At 42.3% G+C, this 16,630-nt stretch overlaps 1 protein-coding gene across 10 annotated transcripts in view; it reads left to right on the forward strand.

The window, feature by feature from the left end:
* The window catches only part of LOC121166533 (disks large-associated protein 1), a 316,740-nt gene that overhangs the window by 260,802 nt on the left and 39,308 nt on the right, over window positions 1–16,630 (forward strand). For all 10 annotated transcript variants that reach the window (XM_040995705.1, XM_040995704.1, XM_040995706.1 and 7 more), the window contains one exon: window positions 5,777–5,868. In XM_040995705.1, the coding sequence (XP_040851639.1) occupies window positions 5,777–5,868 (92 nt within the window). The remainder of the gene's footprint in view (window positions 1–5,776; window positions 5,869–16,630) is intronic.

A 16,630-nucleotide genomic window follows, 5' to 3' on the forward strand; every position in this document is an offset into this window, starting at 1 on the left:
CTCCATTCCCCTCAGATGCTGGAAGAGGAAATGAAAAGGCAAACATGAAGGAAAAACTAGAGAAAATAGCTTATAATTAAGCATTAAATGTTGATATGCTAGTACAAAAGAAAGAAACAAAAAAAGAAAGAAAAAAATCTCCCTAAAATAGTGCAGAGGTGGATGATTCTACAGAAAAGGTTATGGCAACATTTAATTAAAAAAAATACTTCCTATTTTGTAAATAAAAGTGAAGATGCGCACTGTCAAGTAAATATAACTCTGATATTGAAACTCTAAAAAAATCGGAAGAAAAATAATTACAGAATAACATGCTTACAGGCAATGCTGTGAAATCTAAGAACTAATGCAGGTATGCCTTTTTTAAAGATAATATACATATGGGCACCAGTTCTAAGGCAAAGCAGTCGAGGACGGCCCAAAGCTTTGGGAACCTGTGGGAGAATCTCGGCATAGTATCGGCTCACTTGGGAGTGAATCATCGGATGGAAGATCTTCCCTCTGTCTCTCCTCTCTGTATATCCGCCTTTCCAATGAAAAAATAATAAAGATAATATATTATTAACAAGCAGTATATAGCCCAGAAGTTAAAAGTTAACTTAGCCTTTGAAAACCAAAATCTGATATCCAGATAGAAACTAAAAAATAACAGTATTCAGCTAAATTCAGAAGTCATTTCAAATATCAATGCATTCAAAATGATCCATGGGGGACCACCAGCGCTATATAGCTCCAATTGTGGCCAGAAGCCAGTTAAATTCCTGCTTAAAGGAGGGACCTGATAGAAATATTCCAGAGTTAGAAGTCAACTGTTGCCCTTTGTTTTCACAAGCTGATTCAGTTTCACTTGCCTGTCTTAGCCAAGACACAAAGCGAGAGAGATAAGATGTAAATATCCCAAAGAAAGAGCAAAATTGCCAAGAACGTGAAAGCACAAAAGTAAACATAAGAGAACTTTTAAAAACTTGCTCAAGGTGAGTCCTTTTCAAACCATTAAAGCTAGGTATGGTTACATAGTAAAAGATTGCCTACAACGAAGGGCAAAGTTTAAAAGATTAATGATAAAGAAAATAATTGCAGTTATGTATAAAAGGAAGGATTTAGCATCACGAAATAGAATCCTATGAACATGAATTTCTTAAAAGAAGACTTATTTACTTATTTCAAATCTCACTTTGGGTAGAGGCAGAAACAAGCAAAGGATATAATCAACCAAAGAAAACCAAGAAGCATTAGGTATTTTTCGCTGTGGCATTAGGGAGGAGCCATTGAATAATGCTTCCTAGAGTTGTGTGTGCTCTGTGTCTTCCATTTCCACTTCTAAGAATGTTTTCCAAGCAACACTTGCATAACTCTTCTAAAGATACATAGGTGATGTTATTTATAACACTATGTACGATAGCAAAAAAGAGTATATCACTATGATGTTGTTTAAATAGTCATTAAAGGAAATATTCATGCAGCCACCAAGGAACTGGCGTCCAGCTATACACTGACATAGCAAAAGACTCAGATGATGACAGTGTTAGTAAATGAAGCAAATCTCAGGAAAAGTATGTGTGATCCCACCTACATAATTTTAGTAATAATGATCATTTATGAATGTCTACCTAGATCTAAATCACAGTGGGCCTTGTACCTAGGGAAATGTTACACTACTGGGAGAAAGCAGCCGTAGCTGGTAGGCACTCTGAGCCTGGTTCATGCCAAATTTGTGTTAACTACACCGGTATGCCAGCATAGTTACCTATTCTTTATACTCCTCCCTCCCCCCACCCGCCTCTGCCCTTTTTTTTTTTTTTTTTAATAAGATGTGTGGGGAAGGCAGGGAACACCTTGCCTGCCGGGACAGCATCCTGGCCTCCAGGCAGTTGTGGGAAGGATTGCAGGTTGCCTGGGGAAGGGGGTCTGGAGTGGGAGCAGCTGAGGGCATGATTGTCAGGGGAGGCATGACTTCCAGAATCTTATACAGACTGGGCCCCTGCACTCACAGGTAGGCGGAGGAGCTGAGATGGAGTGGTCTTTAGAGGAGGGAAACCACAAGACATGTCTGGGTCAAGTCAAGGCAGTCGCCCACATAGGAGACCTGGGCTACACTAAATAGCATCACCTACAGCCCAATGGCACACACAAAAGCTGGGGCTAGTGGAACCTGCCTAGCTAGACTAGGTTGCAATACCCACTTACAAGGGTTGGAGCAGCGGGTGGACCATGTCAACTGGGCCACAGTACCTACCAGAATGCAAGAGAACTGGATTTGGAGGCAGATTCTATAGGGGACTGTGGGCTCACTTCTGTGGGACTGCAGCACCCACTGGTTTACCTGAACAGCTGAGCGTGGTGATGCGCTGAGTCTAGACTGGACCACAGAACTCACCTGACAGGAACCCATCTGGTACTCAAGAGAGCTGTGGCTGGGAGGAGACTGGGTAGGGTCAGGCTGTAGCACCCGATGGCACATGGAAAGGAAAGAACTGAGGGCAGACATGCCAAGCAGGGCACTATACCCACTGGACATGTGGGATCCAGCACTGGGAGCAGGCATGGTAGGGAAACTTGGAGCACTCCAATACTAAGCTGCAGTTTCCACTGGGGAGCACACAAGATACATGACCTGACCTTGGACTGCATATATCAGGACTGGGGTTCCTCAGCTGTTAATGCCTGTGTAGTGGACAGCAGACCCAGATACACACGAGGGATCTGACAGGCAGCTCAGCCAGGCTACCAGGGGATGTTGACTGCCACGTCAGAAGATGGAAGGTAAAACAGAATGGGCCACGCCACTGGCCAGGCTTTGCAATATGTTCCTGGGTCTGTGGATGCCCTAAGGTGGACTTTGTCAACCAATAGACCTTGGAAAGATTTTCTCAACTCTGGAGCAATGAAACCAACAACATCTCAGAACTATCAAAACCACTCAAGTAACACCTTGGAACACTCTTCCCCACATCTGGGTCTCTAAGGCATCATCAAATGACCATCCCCCATCCCTGGATTGCTAATGTAATTTGGCAGCAAGGAGAAGCCCCCATCTCTCCTCGCCCTGGGGACACAGGAGGAAACAAAAAGCATTTGTCCTATCCACCTTCCTGCATACTTGACCCTCTCTACCCTGATCAGAGGCCCACACGGGCATGCATCCCTCTCCGTATGTAAACAATATTAGGAGAAAATTAAAAATTTTAAAAGCAAACTAGCAACAATCTATAATATATATGTCTGTATTTTCACTTCTTTAAAAATTTATTTATTTTTATTGGAAAGACAGATTACAGAGAGGAAAGACAGAGAGAAAGATTTTTTTCCATCTGCTTATTCACTCCCTAAGTGGCCACAATGGACAGAACTGAGCAGATCTGAAGCCAAGAACCTCCTCTGGATCTCCTATGTGGGTGCAGAGGCCCAAGAAGTTGTAACATCTTCTACAGTACTTTCCCGGGCTATAAGCATAGAGCTGGATGGAAAGTGAGGCAGCCAGAACATGAACCAGTACTTATATGGGATCTTGGCGCTTCAAGGTGGAGGATTAACCTATGGATCCACTGCATTGACCCCTATATTCTAATTTCTTTATTTCTTTTTTCTTTTTCTAGCTTTTTTATTTCTTTTTTTAAATTTTTTAATTTTAATTTTTGATGATATTTACACAGCTGATCAGGGTGGGAAGGGTTAAGGACCAGGGAAAATGGGTGAGCCTGTTTTTTCCAGATTTTCTTTTTCTTCCTCCTGTATCTGCAGGCAGTGGGAAGATAAGAGTAAAAACCACACCCAACCTCCCAACCACCTCAGTCCCCGGGGATGGGGAACAAACATCCCATGTCATCCCACAGTCCCCAGTGTGGAGCATTCTCCGGGGGATCTGCTCAGGTGGTGTCCATAGTTCTGAAATGCCGCTCCAAAGACAAGGTCCATTGGCTGTCATAGTCCACCTTAGAATCTCCATTTGCCTGGATATTTGCTGTCATCGCTGGCCTAAGATAGTTACCAATTTGTTCTGCCCTCCTTCCTCTGCTATGGTACCAGATGTCCTTTGCAGGCCCCAGTGGACTGCCATATCCTCCATGTGCATCTGGGTATGCTGTCCACTGCTCCATCTTATCCCCCCGAGGAGCCCAGTTCTGACACATGCACTTTATGGTCAGTCCACAGATCCTACAATTCTCCCCATGGTTGGAGTTTTGAGTCTAGCAGTTCAGTTGAGGTGATCCCCAAAGAAATCTCATCTGAGGTGATCCCAGATCTGACTTTTTGTGTGCTACCCAATACGGGGTCTTTGGCTTATTCCATCACCCACATCAGCCTACACAACTCTGGTAGTTGTAATTATTGGGTCAATTCTGTCTCTAGCCCCCTCTCTTAGGCAAACCAATGGAGGCTGTGGCCCAGACCAACCCAGCCCACTACACACTCAGCCCTCACGTTCACCAGCAGGACTACAGCCTAGTTGGAGTAACCCCTTGTAACCCCAACTAGGCCCACTCCCAGCCCTGGTTCCTGTGCTTGCCAACATGTGCAGCATACTGGTCCAGTCTGTCCCACATCCCATTCAGCTCTCGTACATATCAATGGGTGTTAGAGCCTAGCTCAACCCAACTAACCACATTGTCCAGCCCACACTCACGCTGGCAGTGCCACTGCCTGACAGCCAGGCTTGCCCCAGCCCTGGTCCTCATGCTCCTCAGTGGGAGTTGTAGCCCATCAGAGAGGTACCGACAGTTTCCTTACTGGGCTCTGTATTTTAATTGTATGTAATTTAAACTAACTGCTTTTGTTTTTAGAGACAAATACTGTACTAAATATAAAAGGACAAAAAAGCAACAATGCTAAATCCCTAATAAACCTAACATCTGAAAAACTTCACAATTTACTTCTAATGTGGGTTGAGGCTAATCATTCATTTAGACTGCTAGACATATGTGGATATCTTTTTCATATTAGTTTTAATATGTATATATATATAGTTTTGGAAACCATAATGTGATATTCAAAGTCAAATATTTAATATGGAGGGAAAATTAATGAATTCTATAGTTTATCCTAAAAGGTTAGTATCTAAATCATCCAGCATCAACAGTTAAAATACATGAATTTTCTTTTTTTCTTTGTTTTTTTGCTTTCTACAAATTCAAGCCTTCCAATAACACACTTCTGTGATGCTCCCCTCCAACGCAGTGCTCACGAGAACTGTGTAGGTCAGTCTCTCGTGTCTATGGGTTCTGCTTTCACAGATTCAGCCAACCACAAAGCGAAAACGTATTTTTAATTTGTTTCATAATGAATATTATAGACTTTTCTTGTCATTATTTGCTTAAAAATGTATAGACTAACAAGTATTTATACAATTTGTATACCCCATTGTGTATTATAGTAATCATCAAGAGTTGTTTTAAAGAATATAAAAGGATATGTGCATAGGTTATATGAAAATGTTATTTCGTTTCATGTAAGGGACTTGGGCATCTATAGATTGTACTGTCAGTGGTCCTGGAACAGGTCCCTGTGGGTACTGAGAGATGAATATGCATACAGATCTCTGGAGGAATACAGAGGGATTAGCACCCTGAACTTTGGATAAAAACAGCATTTTATTAGAATCAGGAAAGAATACGTTAACAAAGTAGTGGGGATTTTCACCAAACATGCAAACGTTGAACATATAGGTTACAAATCACAAAGCATTCCAGTAATATAACATATTCCTGATGAACTATAACACTGGTCCTCCAAATGAGTTAACTGAAATCAAGCAGCTCAATTTCTCTGATTTCTTTAGGTGGATGATGCTGATGAACCTGACAAAGCGGGGGAAAATAAGGCAGCCAGTAAGTTCCAGTCTGTGGGAGTACAAGTAGAAGAAGAGAAGTGGTGAGTCCATTGGTATCTGTCTTATTTCATCTTGATGTTGGCAAGTATTTGTTCTAAATAGTACATCTACAAAACTGAATGCTGCTTCCCACCAACTTCTGGAAGCACTGAAGTTTGAATCAATATGCGTTGATTCCATGTTATGCATTTTATACCAGATGCAATAACAGTTAAATGCATCACATTCACATAGCACTGCATGTGCAATTCCTCTATTAAAAAAACTCAATCATTTAGATTATAGGCTTTTATGAGAAGAGAACATATTTCTATTTTTATTCCAAGCACATAATGCCTGGTAGTTAGTATGTGTTCAGTGAATGAATGAATGAGGAGAAATAAAGAAAATATTTCCTATCATCGCCCTGAACCCCCACTACCTTTAGATTGCTCTTTGAAATAAGCTTACTCTAACGTCCTAGTAATCAATAGTGGAAATTTAGGGTTTCACCAGATCAGGATCCAGGAGTTGGAAGGGACTTTGCAGATTCTTTGGCATTATAAGTGAGAATTTGATTGAGGCAAAGTGTATTGAATTCTTGAACTGTGGTTGGAATTATGTTTTATTGGGTACGGGTACTCCCACCTTCCAGCACTATATTTTGCACATACTAAATGTGGACTGTATGAAGTTAAGCTGGAGTTCGATGGGGCAGAGAGTTCTAGCTTATAGTCAGGATGTTATCTCAATTTTGCCACTAATGTCTTCTGTATTAATTAGGAACAATCATTTGGATGTCATCCATTACCCATCCATTCTGCTAATGGTTTGAAAACAGCTTTTCCACTCTGGAAAGCAAGTTAAAATTTGCCATTGTGGTGATGTTGGGAAGTTGGTCCCTTGAAAGGAATTACATTGTGAAGGAGGGATTAATGCCTTTCTCACAGGGGTGGTTAGGGAAGGTGGTTATAGAGAAGCCAGCCCCTCATGCCTAGCTGCCTTGCGTGAGCTATCTTCCTCTTCAGTGCTTTTCCCTGTTATAATTAAGCACCAACCCTTACCACAACCACAAACCTAACAGGTGTGTCACGTTCATGAACTTCCCAGTCTTTAGAATCATGAGTCAAATAAACTTGAAAAAGTGGCCTGAGATACATTTGATAAATAACTACATAAGCCTCCTATATATAAAAGCTATGTGTTTCCTAGACGGACTATCTGAAGCCATACATCAGTTCTGAAAATGGTCCTATTTTAGAATCTCCTGGTATTGATTTGAGAGTTGCTTTTAAATTCTATTTTAGTGACAATGAAACAACCCATAGTAAGAAACACTTTCCTCCAGCCTTCATCAGCTTAACTTGCTTGTTTTTCTCAATGGTGTTGTGGTTCAGAGCACAGAATCTGGATCCAAATCACCTATATCCAAATCCTGGCCCCGCCATGGACCAGATGGAGGGCTCTGAGTAAATCACCACATCTTGAAAAGGGGCACAATTGGTAATCTTTAATCCAATCTATAAGGAGTTTTGAAGTTGCCACTCTTTCTTAAAAACAAATAAAAGAATGAACAAACTGAAAAATCACCAGCCCTTTCCTGTGTCCGTCCGAGGGGAGTCACAGAGCAAACTGTTCCCCAGAAAATCAGAGACATAGATAACAGAGAAGCACAGCTTACCGAATAGAAGCCCATGGTCAGAAAACTTCAAGAAGCTGTGCCAGGGTAGCAAAACGTGAACTGTTAGTTGAGTAATTGAGGGAAGCTCCATGTGGACAACTCTGAGTTGAAAACTCAAGGCAGATCCTGCCATGCAAAGATCCCATGCTTTTGTGAGATTTACTAAGAGCTCTGTCAGATCTTCACTGTGAAAACTGGAGAAAAATTACCTTTCTCTCCCTGCAAGCGGGAGGGGAAAGAACCACTGTGAAATACACCAGGACCTGGTGCAACAGAAACTGTTTTGCCAGGCTTTTGGCCTGCTGAAGTTTCATCAGGTCTCATCTACCTGGGGAAGGGAACCTCTAGCCTTCTGGAGTTGAAGGTGGGGAGAGAAATCCCCACCCCCAGCCTCTATCACCGTTTTTAACCATAATAGGGAAAAAAAAAAATCCAAATTAAAACTGAAAAACGCGGGCTTCATAGTGCAGGGCACAGATCCACCAAAACATTGAGGGCTGATTAGAGTTCTATATATTGTGTTTCTTCTCTCTACATCTACCATTCATTACTAAAGGCCCATTTACCACAGTGTATCATGTCCTCTTTAAAAAAAAAAAAAATTACAAGGCATACTATAAGGAAAAAGCACAGTTTAAAGAGATAGAAAAACATCAGAATCAGAGATGGGTGTGACAGGGATGTTGAAATTACCAAATCAAGGATCTTTTAAACTATGATTAATATGCTAAGGAGCCTAAGGAAGAAATTAGATATCATACAAGGTATGATATCTAGGTAGGTAGATAAATGAAAGTTTATTGCTTTTAAGATTTATTTATTTATTTGACAGGCAACACTAGGAGTAGGGGAGCAGACTTCCATCTACGGGTTCACTTTATAGGCAGGAGGCAGCATGGGTGGCAGGGACATGTCTCAGGCACATTTACAGGAAGCTGGATTGGGTATGAACCAGCTAGGACTCGAAGAACCTGCTTCCTGATACAGAATATCAGGGATACAGCATACTGTTGAAGACGTGGAGGAAAATAAAGTGTATCCTAAGTGAAATAAATCAAACTGAAAACTCTGTGTTTTATATGAGTCCAACTATGACATCACAAAGTAAAAGGAATCGTGGTTGCCGGTGGGAGGCAGGGTGGGTATACAGTGAGTGCACAGAGGAGTTCAGAGCTATGGGTTGGCTCAGGGTCATGCAGTGGCAGAGTCATGCCATTATATGGTTGTCAAAAGGGTCCCCCCGCAATGCAGTCCTGATACCAATCTCCTGGGGGATATGAGAGCAGATGCTGTGCAGTGCTGGGAGGAGGAAGGGGGCATCAGAACTTGGTTTTGCAGTGAACCTTAAACCGTTCTAGAAAGTGAAAGGAAGATTTGGTTTTTAACAGTGGCAGTAGGTAGATAACGATATTTACTTCAGTGTTGTCCTAGGACGTGCTGTTAAATTTATGTAAAACTTTTTAGAATGTCCAACATGTAAGATTCTCTATGTGTTTCCTAGTCTATGAAGCACTGAAATAGAAACTTCTGTGATTGAAGTTTTGAGAAAGCCAACATACTGTCTTTTCTTCAAACATAAGACAAAGTCATATCAACTGTTTATCTGACTTCAAATATTTCCCTCACAGTCAATCTCCTGGCAAATTAACACGCTGACACCTGTCCAGCCACAGGAATGCTGAATTTTGCATTATTTCGATCTATCTAATAGCAATCTCAGGGCTTCAAAAAAGCTACTTTTATCATGTTTTTAGAAAGCTGAGCATTGATTGATATATATGTTTTTAAATTTTATGGCAATATTGGCAAGCTCGAGTTTGTAGCATGGTCAGTTCCTTGGGAAGCTGAGAGGTTGAAAATGCATCCCCGACAAAGTGCTGACAGACCACTTGTAGCGTGTAAGTTGCCAAAGTGTCCTTTTCCTCAAGGGTCACTTTGTAATGATTGTTTGTAACCCCTCCACAAGATCTCCATTGTCATGAGAAGGGTTTATCGTCCTCCTCTCTCCCCAGCTGTACTTCATTTTATAATGGGGTGGTAATTCATCTAGATAGGATCTTTAAAAAGCAAAATTACACAGATGAAATTACTTAATGGCGGCTGTTTTTTTTTTTTTTGGTTGTTTTAATTACCTAGTGATAAAGATGAGACTGCTGTTTTCACACTGAGTGGCCAGTAACAAGGCATCCCTTCTTCCTTTCTCAAATAAACAAGGCTGAGAAAAGACAACAACCCAAGAAAAAGTGACGGCAGGAAAATAGAGCCAGAGAAAGAAAGAGATAATCCAAAGAGCTGAAGATTAAAAGACGTTGAGAGAGGCCAAGAACCATTTAGGAAGCCAAAGTAACTTGCAGCTAAGCCCACCTAACTGATTTATTAAAGGAACACACTTGTAAATGCAGGGTATTCTTCAATGCTCCAACTCAGAACAGAAGGAAGATGGAGTCAAAGCAGGCATTACGTAGCCTCCACAGTGTGCCTAACAGCCTTCTAGCCATTTCCGCCCTCCCAGGTCGCCTCACCATGGGGGCTGGGCGACAACAAAGACAGCCCGCGGGTCACTAGTGGCAATGCCACGGCAGCAACAAACCAGAGAAGAAAGAAACGAGCCATTTTCATCAAGCATTAGCCACTTTTCCCACCTTCTCGTCTTAGGATCCCCCAGTGGCTCCCCAAGGGCCCACGTTTGCTGAGAGAAAGCACGCGGGTGCTGAGAACACCAGGCAAATTACGGCCACACCTCCCAGGACACTCCTCTCCAGCAGGGCTCTTCCTGGGGCTGCGTGCAGCATCCTGGCCCCAGCCTCTCTCATCCTTGTGACCGCTCCCCAGGAATTTGTAGGCGGTCTTCTTACCTTTCAAGCGGATAATTAGCAGATCTAGCAAACCAAAGGTGAGGAAGCCAGGAGGTTCCCAGGGATCTCCCCTTTCCTTCCAGATAACAAGTGTACTTTTCACACGCCTTCAAATGAGCACTTCTTTGCTGAACCACACTGGCAGCTGTAGAACTCAGTGATGGTGGACACAGGATATCATAGTATTTATTAGAAAAGGAGAATGCAGATTTCCTTGAGGAAAAACCTACAGCAGCATGTTCATGTGTCAGCCCTCTGGCAGGTTCTGGAGTAATTGACAAAAGCTAGGGGAATGCGTGCATCCTTTAAAACATAGGAAAAGTGCTTTCAAAAGATCCAGTTGAGGAGCAGGCGATTGGCCTGTTGGGAAAGGACTAACCGGGATGCTTGCTCCTGTACCTGGCTCTGAGTTTTGGCTGCCCTTGGCGGCAGCAGAGGAGGTGGCTCAGGAGGCCGGGTTCCCTGCCAAGCACAGAGGGGGCCTGGATTGAGTTTCTGCTTTCTGACTTCGGCCTGGCCCCATCTCTGCTGTTGCAGCATTTTGAGGGCGTGAACCAGTACATGAGAGCTCTGACGCTCTGTGTCCCAGCCTCTCAAACAAAATGAATTAAAAAATTTAAAAGCATTAATTTGATTCAGAGTTTTTCAGTCCTTAATAAGTATCTATTCATTTATCTAAATGGGGCATTCAGTGAGAAAGTGAGAAATTTTCCATCTGCTGATTTACTCTGCAAATGCAGACGAAAATCGGAGCTGGGCCAGGCCCGAGAACAAAGCTTGGAGTTCCACTGGGGTCTCCTAGGTACTCATCAGGGACTTGTGCATGTGGGCAGAGCAGCCAGGACTCAAACCATAAATTTATCTTTAAAAAAAAAGAGAGATAAGATTTGATCTATTTGAAAGGCAGAATATATAAGAGATAGAAAGAAAAGGAGAGAGAAAAAAAATCTTCCAATTGCTGAATCACTCCCTAGAAAGGTGCAATGGCTCACGCAGACTGAAGCCAAAGTCTGGAACTCCATCTGGTGAAAGGGGACAGAAGGACTTGAACCACCTCCCACAACTTCCAGGCACTTTAGCAGAAAGCTGGCTCATAAATGGAATATCTGAGACTGAAACCAGCACCCATGTAAAGGATGCTGGTGTCATATGTGGTGCCTTAACCCACTATGCTACAAAACTACACTCTAACTTAAATCTTTTTTTTTTTTTTTAAGATTTATGGATTTGGGTCTGGCTCAATAGCCTAGCTACTAAAATCCTCACCTTGCATGCGCTGGGATTCCATAGGGGCACCAGTTCATATCCCAGCTGCTCCAGTTCCCTTCCAGGTTCTGCTGGCCTGGGAAATTAGTTGAGGACGGCCCAACTCCTTAGGACACTGCACCTGTGTGGAAGACTCAGAAGAAGCTCCGGGTTAATGGCTTTGGATCAACTCAGCTTTGGCCATTGCAGCTGCTTGGGGAGTGAACCAGAGGATGGAGGTTTTTCCTCTCTGACTTTTTTCCTCTCTGTATATCTGTATTTTCAATAAAAATGAATAATTCTTTAAAAATTAATGAATAGATAATTATTGATTGATATATTTTAAAAGTCGGAGTAACAGAGAAAGAAATCTTGCATTGGTGATTGACTCCCCATGGGTGGCAGCTATCAGCGCTTGATCAGCCTGAAGCCAGGAGTTGCATTTGGAGCTCCCACATGGGTGCAAGGGCTTGTGCCAGCCTTCAGTACTCTTCCCAAGCCCTAAGCAGGGAGCTGGAGCAGAAGTGGAGCAGCTGGCACAGCAAGCGGGGCCTGTGTGGGATGCCAGCATTATATGTAGCAGCCTTACCCACTTGTTACGACAATACAAGCCCACCAAATATATCTTTCAATTTATATTTTCTATAAACTTTTTGAAGTACTTTAGTATATTATCTACTTTTTTTAAAAAAAATTATTTTATCTTTATTGGAAAAGCAGATTTACAGAGAAAAAGGGAGACAGAAAGATTTTACACCCACTGGTGCATCTCTCAAGGGACCACAACAGCCGGAGCTGAGCCAATCCGAAGCCAGGAGCCACGTCTCCAACGTGGATGCAGGGTCCTAGGGCTTTGGGCTGTCCTCTATTGCTTTTCCAGGCTCAAGCAGGGACCTGGATGGGAAGTGGAGCAGCCAGGACATGAACTAATGCCCATATGGGATGTTGGTTCTTGGAAGTGGAGGATTAACTGGTTGGAGCCATCGTGCTAGCCCCTATCTACTTACTTTCTTTCTTTCTTATTTTCTTTCTTTCTTTCTTTCTTTTTTTTACAATGAGTGTGTGTTACTGAAACATCCCTTTTATTAGAAAAAGCAAGGTAGCATTTTTCTATTGTGAAACTGATAAGGGAATAAAATTAATATCTTCATATTCAATTTGTTAATCATGAATTAATAAATGGGTACAAAAATTTTAATTGATACATAAAAACTGTACATACTTGTGGGCTCCCATGTGCTATTCTTATATTTATATATATATATACATATGTGTGTATACACACTTTATATAATGATAAAAATCAGCATATCCAAGATAATGAGCATACTGTTTACATGAAACATGTTGTCATAAATGATAAGATTGCATCAATTTTAATGACTGAATAATACTCTATTATATACAGACAGGTGTATTTTTGCCCACACTTTTCTCATGAACTTTTTTTTTTAATATAATCTTTACATAGTTGATTAGGGCACAGAGGGTCAAGGGCTACAGGAAAGTGGGTAAGACCATTGTTTCCACATTGTCTCTTTCTCTCTCTCTCTCTCTCTCTCTCTTTGTATCTGGGGTAAGGGGGGAGATAAAGGGAGAAGCCCCACCCTGCCACCCATCCCGGGGTCTCCGACGTGGAGCATGCTCCCAGGGCACTGCTCAAGCGGTTTTGAGAGATCTGAATTGCTGCTAGTCTCACCATTCCAAGCACAATGAACTCTCTCCAGAATCCACTGGCTGATATAGTCCATCTCCATTTGCCCAGATTTTCACTGCCAACACATGGCTAGGGTAGATGATTGGTTGTTCTGTTCTCCGTCTTCTGTTGTGGTACTGAGTGTCCTCTGCAGGTTCCTATGGTCTGCCATATCCTCCATGTGCACCTGGATATGCTGTCCACTGCTCTGTCTGAGCCTCTGAGGAGGCTCAGCTTTGACACATGCACTCCATGGTCAGACCATGGAACCTGCACTTCTCTTCATGGTTGGGGTTCTGAGATCAGCAGTTCAGTTGGAGGGATCCCCAAAGAAACTTCGTCTGAGGTGATCCCAGACCTGATTCTTGTGTGTGCTTGCCAGTACAGAGTCTGGCACAGTCCATCAACCCCATTCAGCTTATGGGCATGCTGGTGGTTGCAATTGCTGGGTCAGTTCTGTTTCTAGCCCTGTGTTCTACATGAACCAATGGGAGTTGGAGCCAATCCCAATCCTGCAAACCACACACTTGGACATGCAAACCAGTGGGAGCAACTAATTGGGGCGACTTTCACGAACTTTTAAAAAGTTATTGAAATAATCCTGTATGTCTTATCACATTTTGAAGAATCAACTGACATTATAACAAAATTCCTCCTTATTAAAAATTCATTGTGAGACCACTTTTGGTAGCAGGACAATAATCAAGTTTATGGAAGAACCATGTTCTCTTTTCTCTTTCTGCTGCTATTCAGTTACCCACATTATTATTTTTTTTAATTAAAAAAAACCCCATATTTGAAAAAGTCACTTAGAGAATGAGAGGGAAAAAAAGGAGAGCTTTTTTCATCTGGAAAATCACTCTCATGGCGGCAAAAGCCAGATCTTGGGCAAGGCCAAAGCCAGAAGCCCAGAATTCCATCCAGATGCCCCACAGGAAAGCAAAGACCCAAATACTGGAACCATGACCTGCTGCTTCTGGGGCTTGAACCAGCATCCGTTTGGAATGCCAGGACTGCAGCTGGATTAGCTTGGTGCACCACTGTGCCAGCCCTGTTGCTTCGCAAATGAACTTTAAGACACTTTTTAGCTAAGAATAAGCAAGGCATCTTGACTTTAGAGTATTTGTTTAGAGTGCTCCACTTCCCATCCAGCTCCCTGCGTACGGTCCAGGAAAGCAGTGGAGGATGACCTAAGTCCTTGGACCCCTGCACCTAGGTCAGAGATCCAGAAGAAGCTCCTGGCTCATGGCTTCAGAAATACTCAGGTCCAGCCATTGTGGCCACTTGCAGGGTGAACCAGCAGGTGGAAGATCTTTGTCTCGCCTTTTCTCGGTAGATCTGCTTTTCCAATGAAAGCAAATGAATCTTAAAAAAAAAAAAAAAAAAAGTAGTTAAACATTGTGATGCAGTTAAGCCAATGTCCAAGACACTGGCATCCCAACATAAGCACTGGTTCAAATTCTGGCTGCCCCACTTCCGGTTTAGCTCCCTGGTAATGTTCCTGGGAAAGCAGCAGAAGATGACCCACGTGTTTGAGCCTCTGCCAGCCATGTGGCAGGTGGAATAAAACTGCTGGCTTCATGTTCATGCTAACCTAGTCCTGGCCCATCACTGGCCATTCTGCTGGCCATTGCAGCTTAAAAGAAACTGGTAAATGGAAGGTATTTCTCTCTCTCTTTGTAATTGCTTTTCAAATCAGTAAATATATCTTTAAAAAAGAAAGAGAAAGAAAGGAAGGAAAGAAGGGAGAAAAAGAACAAAAGAAAAAAAGAGAGAAAGAGAAGCCAAAGAGGGCGAGACCCACAGTTGCTGCATATTCCATCACCACTTGGTATGGCATTTAGAAATACTTTTATTTCCACATTTATCTTGGAGAGATAGAGGCATATGGGAAAATAGACTGACTACCAGAGCTTGCTTCCATCAGTTAACTCCCCAGACACCCGCAGTGGCCAGTCTTGACCAGACCAAAGCTTGGAATCAGGAACTTGCCCCAGGTCTCTCCTCTGGGTGGCAGAAACCTGTTGCTTGCCACCTCCCAAGGTGCGCATTGGCAGGAAGCCTAAAGTGAGCAGGCTTGAACTCGGGCACTGCCATATGGGAGGCAGGCATCCCAACTGACTGTGGTCTTAACTAACATACCAAATACCCATCTTGGCTCAAACTTTAATTTGGGACTACTAGTAGGTACACAAAGGGACTTCAAAAGTTTATGAATCATGGAATTAAAAGGTAAATTTATGGGGCAGTGTTGTAGCACAGTAGTTCAGGTTGCTACGTGTAATGTCTCATCCCACATGAATGCCAGCTCAAGTCCCAGATGCTCCACTTCCAATCCAGCTGCCTGCCAATGCACCTGGAAAGTAGCAGAAGATGGTTCAAGAACTTGAATCCCAGTCACCCACATGGTACACCTGGATGGAGTTCCAGGGCCCTGGGTTTGCCTGGCCATTTGGGGAGTGAACTATCAGATAGTAGATATTCTCTCTGTGTGTATCTCTCTTAATCTGTTTCTTTCTTTCTCTGTTAACTGTGCTTGTCAAATAAAATAAAACTAAGAAATATGTTGATTTGGGCACAGAAAGTTGGAAATTTGTGTGCAGTTGTTTCATCATATGCATTTGCAGGGATTTTCTGAAGACTCCCTAATAGAGTAGCATAGTGGTTTTCATTTTCATGAGTTCATACTGTTACCTATACAATTTTTCCGGTCAGGTGCTTCTTGATACATTTTTAGATTGAGTTGTTCATTGTTAGGTTGTATGGCAAGCCCTTTCTCAGATATGTGATTTGTAGGTATTTTCTCCCAATCTATGCCTTACCTCTTGAGTCTCTTCATAGAGTTCATAAACCAAAATGAGTAATTTTAATGAAGTCTCACTTCCCCTTCATGAATTATGTTTTTTGGTGTCATAGCTTAGGAATCTTTTCAAAGTTACCAGGGATTTCTGCTCTGTCTTCTTGAATTGTCTAAGTTCTAGGTGTTATGGTTTGAGCTCCATTTTAAGCTCATTTTTTGTATGGTGTAAAGGATTGATCAAAGGTTAATTTTTGCATTTGGATATGCTTTTTGAACAATCCATTAGCCTTTCAAGTATGGATCTATTTCTGCATTTCTGCTCTGTGTTCCCTTCCATGGATCTATTTTTTTTTTTTAATCTTCATGTCGATACCACTTTGTCTTGGCTATTATAGCTTTATTGTAGCTTGGCTCTCCTTCTGAAAAATGTTTAATTAATTGATTTACTTGAAGGTGGAGAGACTTGAAAGTCTTACTTGAAAGAGAAGAGAGAAAAGATATCTTCTAGCCACTGGTTCACAACCCTATTGTCTGAGTAGTTGGGATT

Source organism: Ochotona curzoniae, unplaced genomic scaffold, assembly GCF_017591425.1.
Source record: "Ochotona curzoniae isolate NIBS_2020 unplaced genomic scaffold, NIBS_Ocur_1.0 patch170, whole genome shotgun sequence".
Lineage (NCBI taxonomy): Eukaryota > Metazoa > Chordata > Mammalia > Lagomorpha > Ochotonidae > Ochotona > Ochotona curzoniae.